The sequence below is a fragment of the Filicampus tigris genome, chromosome 22, assembly GCF_054856515.1.
Source record: "Filicampus tigris isolate MCC_2025a chromosome 22, RoL_Ftig_1.0, whole genome shotgun sequence".
Taxonomy (NCBI): domain Eukaryota; kingdom Metazoa; phylum Chordata; class Actinopteri; order Syngnathiformes; family Syngnathidae; genus Filicampus; species Filicampus tigris.
Window position 1 is genome coordinate 7,615,418 of NC_141238.1, and position 15,972 is coordinate 7,631,389.

The 15,972-nt window shown below is 45.1% G+C and overlaps 1 protein-coding gene across 2 annotated transcripts; it reads right to left on the bottom strand.

Moving 5' to 3' along the window:
* Nucleotides 1-24: 24 nt before the first annotated feature.
* On the bottom strand, nt 25-15,430 carry ahcyl2b (adenosylhomocysteinase like 2b). 2 transcript variants are annotated; one of them, XM_086022001.1, is made up of 17 exons: nt 15,037-15,428; nt 6,869-6,977; nt 5,298-5,441; nt 4,998-5,098; nt 4,592-4,694; nt 4,405-4,499; nt 4,214-4,320; nt 3,918-4,034; nt 3,784-3,847; nt 3,621-3,709; nt 3,449-3,519; nt 3,152-3,246; nt 2,908-3,006; nt 2,758-2,826; nt 2,602-2,680; nt 1,748-1,868; nt 25-1,634 (listed from the first exon to the last, which is right to left on the bottom strand). In XM_086022001.1, exons 1-17 carry the CDS (start codon nt 15,361-15,363, stop codon nt 1,628-1,630), a joined length of 1,797 nt encoding a protein of 598 aa, XP_085878127.1. In that variant the 5' UTR covers nt 15,364-15,428; the 3' UTR covers nt 25-1,627. The 2 variants fall into 2 exon arrangements, with proteins under 2 accessions (XP_085878127.1, XP_085878128.1); XM_086022002.1 differs by lacking the exon at nt 25-1,634 and having other exon boundaries at nt 1,744-1,868; nt 15,037-15,430.
* Between the last annotated feature and the right edge of the window lie 542 nt (nt 15,431-15,972).

Below are 15,972 nucleotides of genomic sequence, written 5' to 3' on the forward strand. Positions count from 1 at the left end.
ACATCAAATCAAAGGGCGGCATGGTTCCAATTTTTTTTACATCTTTATTGGAGATTACAGATTATTGCTCATCATCTACCGTCATTTTGCGTCCTCTCTTTATGGACAAAACAGGTTTGGGAATTTTCACCACTTTTTTTTTTTTTTTTTTTTTTTTTTCCTCAAAGGATTTACAACAATAAATACAGGAGATGATTTTCATCATACACGATGCTGGTGTCACCCCTGCCCACCCACCCGCGGGTTGATGGTCAGTTTGAGGCTGACAAAACCGGAAATTCTCCCACCCTCAAACGCGCAGGCTTGGATCCTGAGGCAGCTGTTTATGAAGCACACATACACAAACGTAGACACACGCACGCATATTACAATCGTCATTCTCTCAAGGCCACACACTCGCGCAGATCCCACGAGGGAGAAGGTTCAGGACAGCACAAAAGGACACAAAAGCACAAATCCCGTCAAGGAAACGTTGGGATCGGGTCTTTCGTCGAGCTTGTTGCGCCATCTCAGGATGGTTCCCGTTTTACTGGATTAACATGAAAAGCTGCATCGCAGGCGCAAATTCAGAATTTCAGCGCAATAATGCGAAACGGTGAAAAAGCAAGAAAGGGAAGCTGCTTCCCAGAGAAGAATTTCAGCGTGGACACTCAAAAACAAAAGTCAAATTAGCATCCTTTTTGTTTCGAAGCCCACTTCCTGTATATTTTGGTATCTTTGTTAATATAATCACAGTATTCATTCTTATAGGTACATTTATTACACAAATAATTAGGATACTTAATTGCTTATCTTAATGACATTTCATCTAAGACAATGAGAGGGAGAAAAATGTAGAAAATTTGTCGTTTCTATATAAATATGTAAATATACAGTATGTAATGATTTGACAACACTTTGAATACATTTATGGTCACTTTTTACAAAGAATTTAAAAGAAATCTCCCAAATGCCAAACTTTTTTTTTTCGCCACACTGAGGTCATCTGGAAGCCGAGAGGCGGTTTGAGTGACGGCTGCAAGAACCAATCACTGTCCAGTTTGGCTTTTAAAAAAAAAAAACAAAAAAAAAAAACGGACTACTAGTAAATGAGGCGGAACGGCGTGTAAAGAAATAAAAACAAAATAAATCGATTTGAATGGACCGTGAGATCCCGCCCCCTGGAATAAAACAAGGCTAAAAAGTATAAAAGGATAATGACAAAAATAACAGGGGAGGGGGGGAAAAAAAAATAATGTCGTCATTCTTTTTCTTTTTTTTTTTAAATCACTTTTTTTCTTATATAGTCTCTAATATTTTTGCATTGGTTGAAACAATAAAAGGCGTGGCGACGGAAGGAGAGGATGGAGACGCACAGGTGAGAACTAAAAGGGGAAAATCGAAAGTCCTCGTGGCCGATAACAGAAGGAGCCCTCCCCTTGGGGTTTTCATGAAAATTACCACGTGGGAATAAATTAAAACGTCTGCCCTCTCAGGCCCGGCCTGAGCCCCGCCCTCCTCCCCGTTTGGATTCTAAAAGGATGTGTGTTGACTTCCCTGTCCCGTCATCCTCCGCTTGGGCCGCCTGGTCGGGTCGCTGCTCTTTGGGGAGTACCGCCGTCTCCTCTCGTCCCGCCCGCAAATCGCTTTAATACCTTGCGGGGAAAAGACAACAAAATGCGATATAAGGACACAAGCAGACATAGTGGACCGTTTCCAAGTTGCATCTCCAAAACGCATTTGGCTCCATTTTGAAATGTCGTCCTACCTGTAGTAGTTTGGCTTAAAGGGTCCGTTCTTGTTCAAGCCCAGATACTTGGCCTGCTCGTCACTCAGCTCCGTGAGGTGAGCGTCGAACGTGGGCAGATGTAGGCTGGCCACGTACTCGTCTAGGGTGGCATGAATGAATCATTCAGACGGTGGCGCTTGGGCACTTTGCGTAACCGAGAACCGACTTGCTCAAATTTAGTGTTCGTCGGGAATCTCAGGGTATCTTTTGCCACTTCTGTCGACTGAAAATGACGTCACACTTGCTAACGGCTAGGGATTTCAACGATTAATCGAAAATTGATTCGGCCCGATTAATCGAAAATTGTGTTTTCATTCCAGATGCATAGCACATTTTGAATGTGTAGATCAAATTACGTTTTTGCGCCGAACATCATTGCGTATTGCGTTTGTGGATGGCTGCAGAACCACACTTGTGCAGTAGAGACAAGCATGGTAACAATTTACTATTTTATTTTATTTTTTTTAAATCGAATCGAAAACTGAAAATCGAATCGGGGCTTGAGTGAATCGTTACATCCCTACTAACGACCAATCACGGCTCACCTGTTTTCTAAAGCCGAATCATGATCGGTCGTTACCTGAGCAACCGAGATGTCATTTTCAGTTGACAGTAGTGACAAAATGGCCGCCCACTGAGATGGACAAAAACGGGTGCATTTTACGATTACTATTTATCCGAATGCCGTGTTTTGACTAGTGGGCTTTTCAGAACTGCTTTTACCCGAAAAAAAATTATAAATAAATTCCTGGGATTGAATGGCTGGACAGTGAAAAGACAAATAAATCCGTCAACGACAGTGAATGAGTTAAAAAAAAATTCAAACACCTTACCCATTTTCTTGGGCAGAAGGTAAACGTCCTGCTTGTAACGTCCATCTGGAGCATTGTAAAGCTCGATCAGAGCCAGGGCCTGGTCACACACGTACACACACACAACAAAATCATCCCTCTAGCTCGATCTCAAGAGGCTTCGCAATTCCGCGGTACCTGGGTGGTGGCCGTGATAGAAAGCACAAACGTGGGCACGGTAGAACAGCTGAGGTTCAAAAGACGACCCTGAGAACCAGACGTAAAAAAAAAATAAAAAGTTGATTCGACATGATGTGTGTATCGGAAGTATATAATGTGTGCGAGTACCTCGGCCAACAGGACTATCCTCTTGCCGTCGGGCCAGATGACGTGGTCCACCTGCGAGCGCACCCTCTCCCAGGTCAGCTCGGGCGTCCGCAGACTTGCCTGCGGCAAAAGCGTATTCCGATTTTGAGCTCCGGCCACAAAATGTCTACAAAGCCTCATGAACTACGCGTCAGGCAAAAAGATCTTAAGAGTCGGCCGTTACTATGGCAACCCTCAGAAATGGACAGGCGGTTTGCTGACTGACCACGTCGATCTCGGTGTTGGAGTGGCCCATGTTGCAGACGATGCAGCCGTTCTTCATGCGGTCCAGGTTCTCTCGCACCACCACGTTCTTGTTGCCTGACGGGATGACAGCGAAGGGGAAAAAAATATATATATATATAATAAAATAATCAGATGCGGGAAAACGAGTTCGCAAGAGACCCACGGCAGTTAATTAAACATTCAATTAGTGACTTCACCGTTTCTCACGGTTAATTAATTTGACATAGTTGCATTGTACGGATCGGCGTTTCCGGCGTTCGCCAAGAGAGCACCGCACCCGTGCAGGTGATGACAATGTCCACTTGTCTGATGACTTCGTTGAGCTTCACCAGCCGGAAGCCGTCCATGCTGCCGTCGGTAAACAAACACAAGGGCGAGAAGTGAAAATGCCAACGGCGGCGGGGGGGGGGGGGGGGGAGGCGAACAGACGGGCGGCGGCGGCGGCGCACCAAGCCTGCAAGGCGCAGATGGGATCGATCTCGGTGACGTAAACGATGGCGCCCATCGCTTTGAGGGCGGCGCAGCAGCCTTTCCCCACCTGAGGGCGACAAACAACCAATCGCTCAACCGCGTATCGCCGAGCGCCGTGGAGGGGGAGGGGGCGGGGCCTACCTCTCCGTACCCGCACACCACCACTTGCTTGCCCCCAAACATGACATCGGTCGTCCTCTTCAAACTGCAAACAATCGCCCGCGGCGCTCAGCGGGACGCCAATGCAACTTTATTGTGCGAACGAGGCTTCATACCCGTCTAGGATGGACTCCCGGCAGCAGTAGAGGTTGTCAAACTTCTGCTTGGTCACGGAGTCGTTGACGTTCATGGCGGGGACGCACAGCTTCCCGGCCTTGGACAGCTGGTACAGCCTGCCAGTTTTATAGCACGCGTGAACGAGCGGAATGAATCAATCATCTGTGAGCGCTTCTCAGAGAACACAGTGTGCCGCAATGCTGCAATTACATAACTGCAGAACAGCCGGTAACGTGCGTTTTTCGCCACTAGATGGCGATGTGGCACCACAAACCGAGTACATTCGGGGACTTACCGGTGCACGCCGGTGACGCTCTCCTCCACGATGCCTTTGATCTTCTTGAACATGTTGGGGTACTTTTTGTAGATCCAGTGGGTCAGGTCGCCGCCGTCGTCCAAGATCTGGAGACGATCAATGGGGAAAAGGAGCGCTCGTGAAAACGACAAAGGCCCATGTCGGGAAATTGGCGGAGGAAAAGGCGCTACCATATTGGGCTGCCAGCCTTCCACGTTGACGCAGCGATCGATGCACCACCAGAAATCGTCCTCTGACTCGCCCTTCCATGCAAACACGCTGAAACCTGGACACGGAGAGTACGTCGGGAAAAAAAAAAGAGGAAGAGGAAGTGTAAGGGAGGAAGGTGAGGAAGTCGGAGCAAGGCAAGCGCCTCACCTCCCTCCGCCAGGGCGGCCGCCACCTCGTTTTGGGTGGAGTAGATGTTGCAGGCCGCCCACCTGCACTGCGCACCCAAAGCTGACAGAGTCTCCATCAGCACCTGAAGGCAACGGACATCAGTCAAAACGCGGGGATCGCTAAGTCGCCTAGTTTGGAGAAAAATTGACCGATTAATCGACAACTACTTTGGTCGTCAATAAACAAGGAAACGAATCATAATCATTTCGATGTTTGCGCATTTTCTGTCATTTTGAAACGTCCAGTTTTCAAATAGGGGGATTGAAATGTTTTTTTAACCGATTAATCGGAAAAAAAAACAAAAACTACACGAATGGATTCTTAATCATTTGTTGCAGTCCTATTTGCGCTGTGATCTATTTGCCGACACCCAAGCTCTACTCACAGCGGTCTGGGCGGTGATGTGGGTGCAGCCCACCACCTTGGCGCCGGCGAGGGGTTTCTCGCCCTGGGCTCGCTTCCTCAGAGCCATGAGGGCCGGCATCTCTGGAGGGACAAAAGCGCACGGCAAACGTCGGGAGTGGATAAAAGGAGCGCTGCGTGAAGGAATTCATTTCATGATCATTTAATCCTTTTAATACTTCATCGCTAAGCTGATGGACTCATTCAGCTGAAGGAGATACTGACGCTCAAAACACACCTTTGCACAGCTATATGTGCACCCCCAAATCAAGAATCGACAAACCTTGCTCAGCTATCTCGATCTCCCGACGCCCGAAATCGGCCTGCTTGATGTTTTTGATGCAGAAGTCGCCGTTGCCCTTCGAGTTCTTCTGCTGTTTGTCCCGAGGGGACGTCTCGTCGTCAGAGCTGTCCGTGTACGACGCCGCTGGAAAATAAACACAGCAGTTTTTGTTTGGATTTGACTAAATTTACTGCAGTTATGAAAAAAAAAAAATGTTCATCGCGATTATTTTTGATGATAACGATTGTGCAAACGATCGTTTATTTTTTGGTACAAAACAAGAAAATGTTTAAACGTAAAAATATAAATACAAATACATTTCTTTGAAAAACTATAATTATGCAAGTTCCTTTTGGACCAAATAAAATCTATAAAATTTGTTATAAAATAAATAAAGTTGCAAATATATACATTTAAGTATGATTGTGTAAAAAAAAAAAAAAACAATTGTGCACTGGATATGAATAATTAATTAATAAGTTTTTTTTTACAATTATGCCAATTTTTTAATCATGGAGTAATAATTGCACAGCCCTACTGCAGTGGTTTAAAAAACAAACAAAAAAACAATAGGATACGAGAGTCATCCATTTTAAAGTGCCAGACATTTTCAGATCCTCTTTTACCCTAATGTTCGAAAAAACAGTGATAAAAATATAAATAACTTCCTGGGATTGAATGGCTGGACTGTGAAAAGACATATAAAATGTTTTTTGGCAGTGACTGAGTATTTAAGGGCACGTCTCAATCTGTCACCCATAATCCGCAGTTAATTCCCAGGTTTGGCATTTTCTTCCAAAATTACGCATCTTAACTTTCCATTGAAATTTACCCAAAAAAAATTTCCATGCATCCACAATCGTAATCATGAGAACGTGTCGAGACAAACTCCTCGATAAAAGTGATTTGCATCCATATATTGCACTGCATAACAGCGTCGACACAAGTGAGACGTAAATAGTATCGACTGCAACAAACGTGGTGGGAGTCGGCGTCTGGCGCCGTGCGACGTGTGCCAGTCTGACTCACCGTATAGCCCGTTTGTGTCAGGGAGACATCACATCACATCATCGCCACCCTGCGAGCGCTTTCTCACAAGTCGGCAAATCGGCGCCAGGTATAAGTGGATGCCTTCTGAAGCGGCGCTGTTAAAACCGCTCAAGGGAAAAGAACACCGCGTGCTGTGCCAAGATTGAAAAAGGTTGCCGGGATAATTTGAAGATATGACAACCCGCTCTGGACGCATCCAGACGGACACAAAACAAGGCCCGGGTGCAACAATGACCAAGTGATCTTGACAAGCCCTGTAGAAAGTGGATGGATTTTTTATTTTTTGTTTTTGATAAATACTGAGAAAGGAATCAAACTTCACAACCTGCTCTAAGAACTAACTGCTGTTCTTCAAAATACTTGGAAACGGGCTGTTCTTCAAAGAAAGATTAAAGCGCTGACATGAAAACAGAGCGGTCTTGGGGAACGTATTAGCAACGGGAACCGTCAGTGGAATTAAACCAACTCGAGCGAGGTAAAATGGAACGGGCAGGAGGACGAAAGGCGTACGTTTGGCTTACCTGAGCTGTAGCTGTCTGTGGACGACTGAGAAATGGAGCGCGACAGAGAGCGACGGCCAATCTTCGAGGGTCGCTTGTTGAACTCCTGTTTCTGGTCGGCAAACTGGATCTGTTGGTCAACGGGGAGCCGGGATCAGAATGCGCGATTTTCAAACGGTCATCACCAAAAGGCTCATTTTGCCAACTCTCAAGTGGACAGAGTTCAGAGAGTTGATGCCGGAAAGTTACAAACTCAAATCACGACATTAACTCATTCACTGCCATAGACGTATTTATTCGTTTTTTCACAGTCCAGCCATTCAATCCCAGAAATGTATTTATATTTTTTTTCTATTTATTTTTCAAACGTTAGGGTAAAAGAGGGTCTAAAAATGTCTGGGAATGAATGAGTTAATCTCTCCACAGTTGCTACTGTACTTGTCTTATTATTAATATTAATGGTTGACTTATTCCCGCCGTAAATTCATGCAACCAAAGCTGCAAAGCACAGTCAAGGAACTTCAAAATCAGCCAAGCTCTTGTCGTCGAGGTGCTTTATGGCCACTGCCCCCTTTTTGCAATCCAGCCCAAACTGGTCCGACACAATGCCATCAATTGTCCCCCCCCCCTTGAGCTCTCTTTTTGGTCCGATACTTTATAGGGCTGTTCGATTATGAAAAAAATATATGTTATTTGGGTAATGATTGAAATCACGATTACTCAAACAATCATTTATTTTTTGGCGCATAAGAAAATGTTTAAACGTGAAAAATGTAAAGACAAATACATCTAAGTTAGTTAGTTTTGGACCAAACAAAATGAATAAAAAAATAGTTATTCTTTTTTTTTGAACAGTGTTAATGTATAAATTCAAGTATGATTTCCTTGTGTAAACAAGCAGTGCGTTGGATATAAATGAATAATCGTTTTTTTAAGATTATGCCAATTTTGCAATCGTGAAGTGCGATAATCGTAATTGTCATTGAATTGCGATTGATTGCACGGCCCTACGTACTCGGTACTCAGCACAAAGCACCTCAAACACGGCAAATAAAAGAAAAAGTGTATCATGCAGCTTTTGGCCTGCTGAGGCTTAACCGATTGCGGTTAGCTGACGAGCTTTAGGAGCTCAGAGTGGAGCGATTTGGGGTCATTTAGGCAGCCTAAGAGCCGTGGGTGAAAAGGGGGGTTATGAAGATGCTTTTAGGACTAAGCTAGCACTGGTTAGCCGTAGTTCCAGAACGCCTACTTCCGGAAGAAATGTCAAGTGTGATGCAAATAAACAAAGGCAGGTGAGCGCATGACAAGTGCAAATTACGAAGAAGGCAAAGAGCTTAGTCAGCATTTGTAGAAAATCTCGTATTAATCCGTTTTATAACGTGCCGCGATAACATCGGCCGCTGGTTATGAACCGAACGGCCAAGTGCGCGTCGACCATTCCGGCGGCTTAGCGCTCACAACTGAGCTGTCCACGAGCGGAGCCAATTCATTAATAATAAATTAGCACCTCGCACACAAAGGCCGCATTGTGCTCGGTTTATGTAAATGCACTTCATCGATTTGATTACAGTATGAATTGAGCTGGGATTAAAAGGGCAACCGGGGACACGCTCAAAACAAGATTTTCACAAATGGTCAGCTTTAGCATTACGGAAAGTAAAGATGTGTCGTTGGAAAGTCAAAGAATTTTGAGATGTCAAGTCTCTGAAGAACCACCGACGCGGCAGATAAGGTAATCAATCGAATCCGATTCTCATCAAACCGGTCGCGGAATGAAGCACGGAGCCTTATAGAAATATAACCCCTTATACAAATGAAACCTCGTGTGTGTGACCGAGAACCCTTGAGTCTCTATCCGCAAAGGCGGCGTCAACGCAACAGAAGGATGGGGGCGGTGGATGAATTCCACTCTGCCTCCATGATAAAGAGACCGTAAATTCATATTCAGCAACCTGCCGTGCGCGGTTACGCAACCCGACGGGCCGAAGCTTTCGCGCGACAATACGGGTGAAACGACAGGGATCCCGCTAGTGTCACAGGGGACTGATCCTCAAGCTTTGCCATCTGTTACCCAATGGCATTACATAAACGGCCCGCCGATGTGAAGATATTTTTCTCACGCGGTGTTGATGCTTTTTAACGGCACAAGTGGATTTCGGAGCAATCGCACGAAATGAACTGGGTAGGTGAACTGGGGACGGCGGAGACAAAACGAGGGGAACGTTTCAAACGTGACGTGGGAACAAAAGCCGAGTCGACAGTTATAAAGACAATATCATCAATCATCTGCCGTGCGAAATACCCGCCCACGCTTCCTTTGTCTTGCGCAGGGCCATTGTTCACAGAAGCTGCGAGAAAGACCGCGGGACGCGATACGGAGACTTCTCGGTATGCGCAGCGAAATGGGGCCTGGAGGGACTGTTGTGTTTTTTGTGAACGACAAAACTGATTTCTCACATCCCAGGAGGCCGGCGGAGCGTTTGAACTCCGGCCGGACACCCAAGACGACAGAAATACATCAAATATGCTTCCATCCACGGCAGTTAAAAACCGTCTATTTTAGGTGCCATACGGTGGACAGTATAAGTTTCATCCATTTTGAATTTCACCCCAAATAAATTCCAGTCTTTCTGAACACATATCGCTAGCTCGTCAACTCACAAATTTTCCCGAAAGAGCACAATTCAAATAGTGTATTTTTACGATACGGTTACGACGGAATAGCCGGCGAGCTATCCCAGAACCCGACACGTGCGACCACCCTCAGCAACAGCCGGAGAAAGGAGGAGGAGGAGGAGGCGGCTAGCGTGCGGTGGCCCGCCCGCGTGCGCGCTGCCCCCGGGGGCGGCTGTGATGTAAGAGCACTTCCTGCTGATTAATGTGCAGCGACAAGCGCTGGCGTGGTAAACAACGGCGCGCATACATGCACGCAAAGCGCACGGCTAGCAGTGGCCTCGCACGTGCGTCGTGCTTTGTGTCGACGGGGCGTTCGCTGTACGGTGCCAGACATTTACACCTGGGGTACGGATACTCCCGGGGGTCCAGAATATAATTGTGTCGTATCATTTAAGTACTTACTTCATTCCGTGGTTCGTCCCCGCTGATGGTTTAATCCCTCAACACCATTTCATTTAAAAAAGGTAAACTGAATATTGCTTATAACACATTAGCAGTGTTATAATAGTTTGGGAATTTTCACTATAGAGACACAACGTTGGTTCATATGTTTAGAAAAAGCTTCATTTTAGTTTAGTTTTAGTATTGGCTTTAGTTTTTGGGTGTATTTCTTTTTTGAAAAAGATTGAAAAAAAAAAATGTCAACGCTAGGGGTGTGCATCTCGCCACAAAAGACGATTCGGTTCGATTTGAAAGTGGAACGATTCGGTTCGACTCAGTGAGATTACGATTCGACTCGATATAGTACGGCTCAGTTCCATAGCGTACGATACCTTTTTTGTTGTTATTTTACACACATTTGAATGACTTATACCCTTCAAAGATATCTCTCCAATAAAAGACGATTCGACGCGTAATATATTTCAAAGTGGAACGATTCGGTTCGATGCGCTCATTTTGAGTAAAAAAAACCAACTTGTTTTTGGTTCAAATCGGTTTTTGTTACACCCCTAGTGAACACAAAAACTGAACAAAACTTATGCTTGTTATAAATCCGTGTTTTAATGTTATGTCAGTCAGCCTCAGGGCGCCTCCCGTTCGAACGGCGGTCAAATGACCTTGACAAAGTCCCCGCTGCGGATAATCTGTTACTTAGTGTTGTGATGTTTGACTAAACGGCCGCAGTGGAAACATTTTGGGCGGCGCGTCACATCGACACTATCGAGGCTTTTACGTTGCTGCCTTATTGAGCTGTAACAAATGTGAGCATATGTTTACTCGGGCAAACGTCCGTTGGCGCGTGTTACCTTTCGGCCAGCCTGGCTCAATAAAGCCTTGGAGTGGACCGAAAGGCTAAATAGATTGCTAATGTTGGTAATTTAACTCGACGGCACGATTAACCCCGCTTACGTTGGGAAAACCACTTTTGGGAGCGCTCGATTTCCGCGCGTGTTTGTTTTGTATTCATCTTCCTCCGACTTTGCCAAAAACAGCTTTCTTCCCCCAAGGGCCGACTATAATTACATCAAACAGCACCAAGGCAGTGGTGGCGCGGCTCTATTTTGGAATAAACACAACAGGTCAATGAGTTTTGTTGGAAGTGTGAAAGCAGTCTTCGGGGTTTTGACTTCATCCGGCAGACTCTGCAGTCAATAGTGCGAGGACTTCAGGAGACGCGCAAGAAAAACAAGGCAAAACCCACTGTGACGACATTTGGAAAAAAGGAAAAAAAACAGCAACGCATTTCTAAATTGTCCTTTCCCGTTGTTGCATTTAGCGTCACGCTAGAAATGGAGCTGACGTCGGCTCGCGTCCACTCCACTGGTCACACATTTCCACCACACACACGCACGCACTCGTTTGTCAGTGATGAAACCGAGAGGGTTTGACATTTCACACGAACACACGAGTTCCTGGAAACACGCGTCCCTTCAAGCACATACAACTGGGCGGTGTCAGTGTAACACCGATGCTAACAAAAGTTAGAATATCTTTGATGTTTTTAACTTATTCACATTTTCAGACCCACTTTTACACTAACGTTGGAAAAACTTACAAACTTAAAAAATATATATAAATGGGTTCCTGGGATTGAATGGCTGGACTGTAAAAAGACGAGTAAATACATCAATGGCATTGAATGAGTTAATAAGATGTTAGCATTAAGCTAGCTTTCTGGTTTTGGTGTAATGTTCGTGCTTTGTCAGAATTGTGCGCCACCACGATTAGAACAATTTCGAAAAAATAATTTTAAAAATGTCCCCTCTCAATATTGTGATTTAATATGTGATTATTTTTTGAGGGTCCTCTTCCCATTATTTTTCAACAAAACAAATTAATTTGTACAAACAAATATTAGAGGTATTATACATAAAGGTCTTGGTCTTATTAGGGTCTCAACCCATCTGTGCAGCGATAAGGCGCCCGTGTCAAAATGTGGCGACAGCTTTTCAAAGCGGTGTAAAGGACCGACAGTCCATTTCCTGAGCTGGCCTCAAAGGACGGGAAGGAGGTAGTTAGGGGGGTGTGAACAGCCGAGCACTTTTACGCCACGGCGACGCTGAGATTTCTTTGCACTGCGAGAGGGCAGACGGAGGCCACCGGGCGCGGGAGGGCAATGAGGCAGCGAGTAGCGGCAATCCACTTTATGGTCGGAACAAAGCAGCGCCGGTGAGGGCGAGGAAATGAAGCCAGAAAAAAAAAAAAAAGCAAGCGGGCTGACATGAAAAGCTCGGCGAGTGGTTATAACGCAGCCCCGGAACGGCCTGAAGTGGTTTTCACTGATAGCTCGTTAAATCAGTAATAAATCACCTTAAAGCACAGCTGACATGAGCCTTGAAATTTGACAATTATTACCAGATTGATTAATCTTTAACAACAATTGTCAGCACGATTTGTCGAACACAAAGCTATTATTCTGTTGTGAGAGCGGCAACAGGTGGACATGGAGGTTAATTGCGCCTTCGAGAGATCAATCAAGTTTATTACGACGGGAGAAAGACGAGAGGTCATTTGGGGAGGTTGCGTTTTCCTGACGCAGGATTGCGCGTCGGTTCACATTTGCGGCGCCAAAATAGTGCCGGGTAAAACCTTTATTGAGCCACGGGACATATGTCACAATTACAAGTTAATTGCCATCTTTTCCCGTGGCAGGAATCACTGGGATGAATATCGTGATGGTAAAAGGTCACTGCTGATTTATAGCCTTGAAGCTACCAGCGCCATTTTTTTTTTTTTTTTTGAAATACGTAACCCATTCCTCTGTCCACTTCACTTCCCATGTAGGGCAGCCACAGGTCACACTGTAAACTTGTTAACCGGAACGCCATATTGGCACATGTGACATAACGTTATATCAAAGCGGGGTGATCTGGAATCGTATGATGGATTTTTGCTGTCCTCTTTTTTTTTTTTTTTTTGTGGGACACCTGCTGAATGTCGGGGGGGGGGGGAAAGAACGGCGGAGAATGATTAACTGTAGGTAACAGATGGTTTGTTGCAGGAAACCATCTGGGATGTTTGCCTTGGAATAAAAGCATGTGTTTAGAGAGAAAAAAATAGAAAAGTGGTCAAGCTGAGCTGACGCAGTTTTTTTTTTTTTGTTTTTTTTTTAAGGATTCTCAAATGATCTATACTGCTAGCGACTTCACGGAAGCCGGGCGATATTGGTCCCAAGCTGTCCGTGCACGACGGGTTATAATAAAAAAAAAAAAAAAAAAATCACTTGTTGAAAACAGCTCACATCTGCGTCCCGCTTACAACACAGAGCTGGCGTTTTAATCCTCCCGTGAGGGGACACGATGGAGATTAGAAGCGTTAACCAGTTGTCAACTGTCCACTTTTTACCGGGCTGGATGACTCCAACAGATGCAGACGGCCCGGCTGTGTTGATATATGTGCAAACGTCGCACATAAGGACCCTGCGTAGCTGACGACCTATAAATAGACAACCTTCTGCCCTGCCGGATGCGCGGCGGAATTAATATTGCTTCAAAACAATCCCCTGTGGAACGCCACGCATCATATAAATTGAACTGGTAACAACAGAGAAGTACCGCTCCCATGTTGGGAAAATTCTGAAATAATTCCTTACTGCTCTGTATTACCACATTACCGGACACTCACATCTTTTGGACAATTGTTGCTCGATCAGTATGACCGCACTACCGGACACTTTATATTGCTTAATGACTCCTTGTACCTTTGTATTAATAAAAAAATAAAACCAAACGTATCGATTTTGTTATAGTGTCTTTTTTGCTCCTGCTTTTGGGTTATAATTCCTCATAAGTTTTAATATATTTGGCCAACAAAGATGATTCTGACAATAAATAATGCACCGTGTAGTTTTAAGTTGTAATATCACAATTCGCCATTAGATGGTACCACAACATAAGTACGCCCAATAACTGAGTTGATTTTTGTGGAAAAAAAAAAATTGTATAAAATGAGCTCTTAATTCAATTAATGTTGGTTTCCTGTTCAACAGTTTTGTGCAATCCTTGAATGGCGATTTTTGTGCAAGATGGAGAAAATAATAAATAATAGTGTGGTTACTTTGTTGTTCGTTTCAAACCCTTCAAGCTTTTATAAATAGAGGAATAGAGAAATGTGCAGAGCTGGGCATCTCACTAAAAATTGAGCGTCCGTTATTGGTCATCCGTCTGCAGTGTGGGTACCCTTCCGTCTTCGTTCTTTTTTTTGGGGGGGGGGAGTAAAAAAATAGTACCCGCCTATAGGTGAGTGACTCACAGTGACTCTCTGCGCCATGGAAGCTTGTTCACAGCTTGGTCCCTCACTCAAACCTGTCCCCCAAGCAACAGCAACTCACTATTGTTCCTCGCCGCGAAAAATAGACTAAAGACGGAATACAGACGAAAGACGGATAAAATACATGGTCTTAGTTCGTCTATTTTTTTTTTTAAATCGCGTCATTCGTCAACAAAACGGGCGTCCCTCATAGGCGGATAGACGGATCGGTCCGTCACCCAGCTCCAGAGATGTGTTATGATAAATGTTACATTAAAAGCATATTTTGCACGTACGCACATATCCTGTCCATATCTAAAGTGATATTTTTTGTCAACTATTTAGGAAGTGTGTTGTGGTCACCTCCAGCATTCCAGTTGCCCATTCCTGATCTATCTTTTCTTACAACGTATAGTGACAGGCAAAACAATTAAATGGTCTTCCACTACCACCACACATCGTTATCTCGGTGTAGAAGTGTGTACAGTATGGGTAATTTTACTTCGGTGGTTACAATGTCAATTTTGTGGCTTGACTCGATAAAAGGTTGGGCAACACTGTGTTAGTTACGGACCATCAAAGGAACATGGCAGCACTTTGGCGGCTCACCACATAATCATTCAAAAGTACAAATAAGCGTTTGTTAGACCGTCTTCAGTGTTATGCAATATTATAATGTGTTATGAGTGTAAGTCACACTGCTGAATCAGCCTTGTTTCGGTTAGCATTGTTAGCTTCGCCACACATTACACAGCATGCGCTCGGGGTGGGGGGGGGTGGTTGGCGAAGGCAAAAGGGAGGAAAAACACAAGGTTCCAACTCGCCTTTTTCATTCGCGGCGCCTCGGCCACGGTGCCGTCCCGGTTGACGAACGCCTCGCCGCCGTTCTGCTGCGGGTCCGGCCGCTTCATCGCCGACGCCTGCGGCATCTTGGTGGCGTTCGGGGCGAGCAAGCCCGGGCTGCCTTCCACGGCTTTGGCGGAGGGCTCCGCGGTCGGGGACGCTGCGGCGGAGGAAACGGCCTCGCGCGGGTAGTTTCTGGCGATGATTCCTTCCGACGTCGGGGTAACCGGAGAGTCGGCGGGTAATTCTTTGCCGACGTCTTTGAGTTCGACCTCTGCCATTTTCGCTGCCACAACCTGCACTGACATCGCTCCACTTTTCACCAAGTCCCTTTCTATGGAGGCGAGCGGATGTGAGTGGTGGAAGCTCGGGCGCGAATAGCATTCTGGTCCTTGTAGTTCTTCACGCTTATTTTGGACTACAGCAGCTCCAGCACACTTGCTAACAATGCCAATCACACAACCAAAACTTTAGACCTTTTGCAATGTATTAAAAAGAGATACATTGGCGTTTCCGTCAAATTTGACAGCCTTAGTTAGTCATAGCAACTACATTTTGAAAAGAGCTAAGCGCGAGGTGCAAGGTGGGAAATGGTGTTCGGCTGTTAGCTATGAAAAAACAAAACTGAGCAATTTTCGCTACTTATGGCGTCTTTAGGACAATTTAAAAACAAACAATGCTAATTACCAATTTTCCTCACATTTTTTCAGAAAATTACAATATTAACCATTTGTCATCAGTGTGGTAAACATGCCCTTTCCCCCAGTATTTACATTTCACGGCTTTACTTCTTCCCAGGTCGTTCGACTTTGAGGAACCGCAGCGAATCACATTACAAACCTCACGCTGTGCATCTGCACTGCATCAAACGAAAGCAAGGTAAAAAAAAAAAAAAACAACAACATGTGAACAACAGT

Bases quoted from the DNA above. Each gene is read 5' to 3' on its own strand.
- ahcyl2b (XM_086022001.1), bottom strand. From the start codon at position 15,363: ATGTCAGTGCAGGTTGTGGCAGCGAAAATGGCAGAGGTCGAACTCAAA. The intron at 6,978-15,036 runs GCGAGTTGGAAC...GTTGACCAACAG, and splicing joins AGGCGCCGCGAATGAAAAAG to ATCCAGTTTGCCGACCAGAA. The intron at 5,099-5,297 runs GTTTGTCGATTC...TTGTCCCTCCAG, and splicing joins GATCGAGATAGCTGAGCAAG to AGATGCCGGCCCTCATGGCT.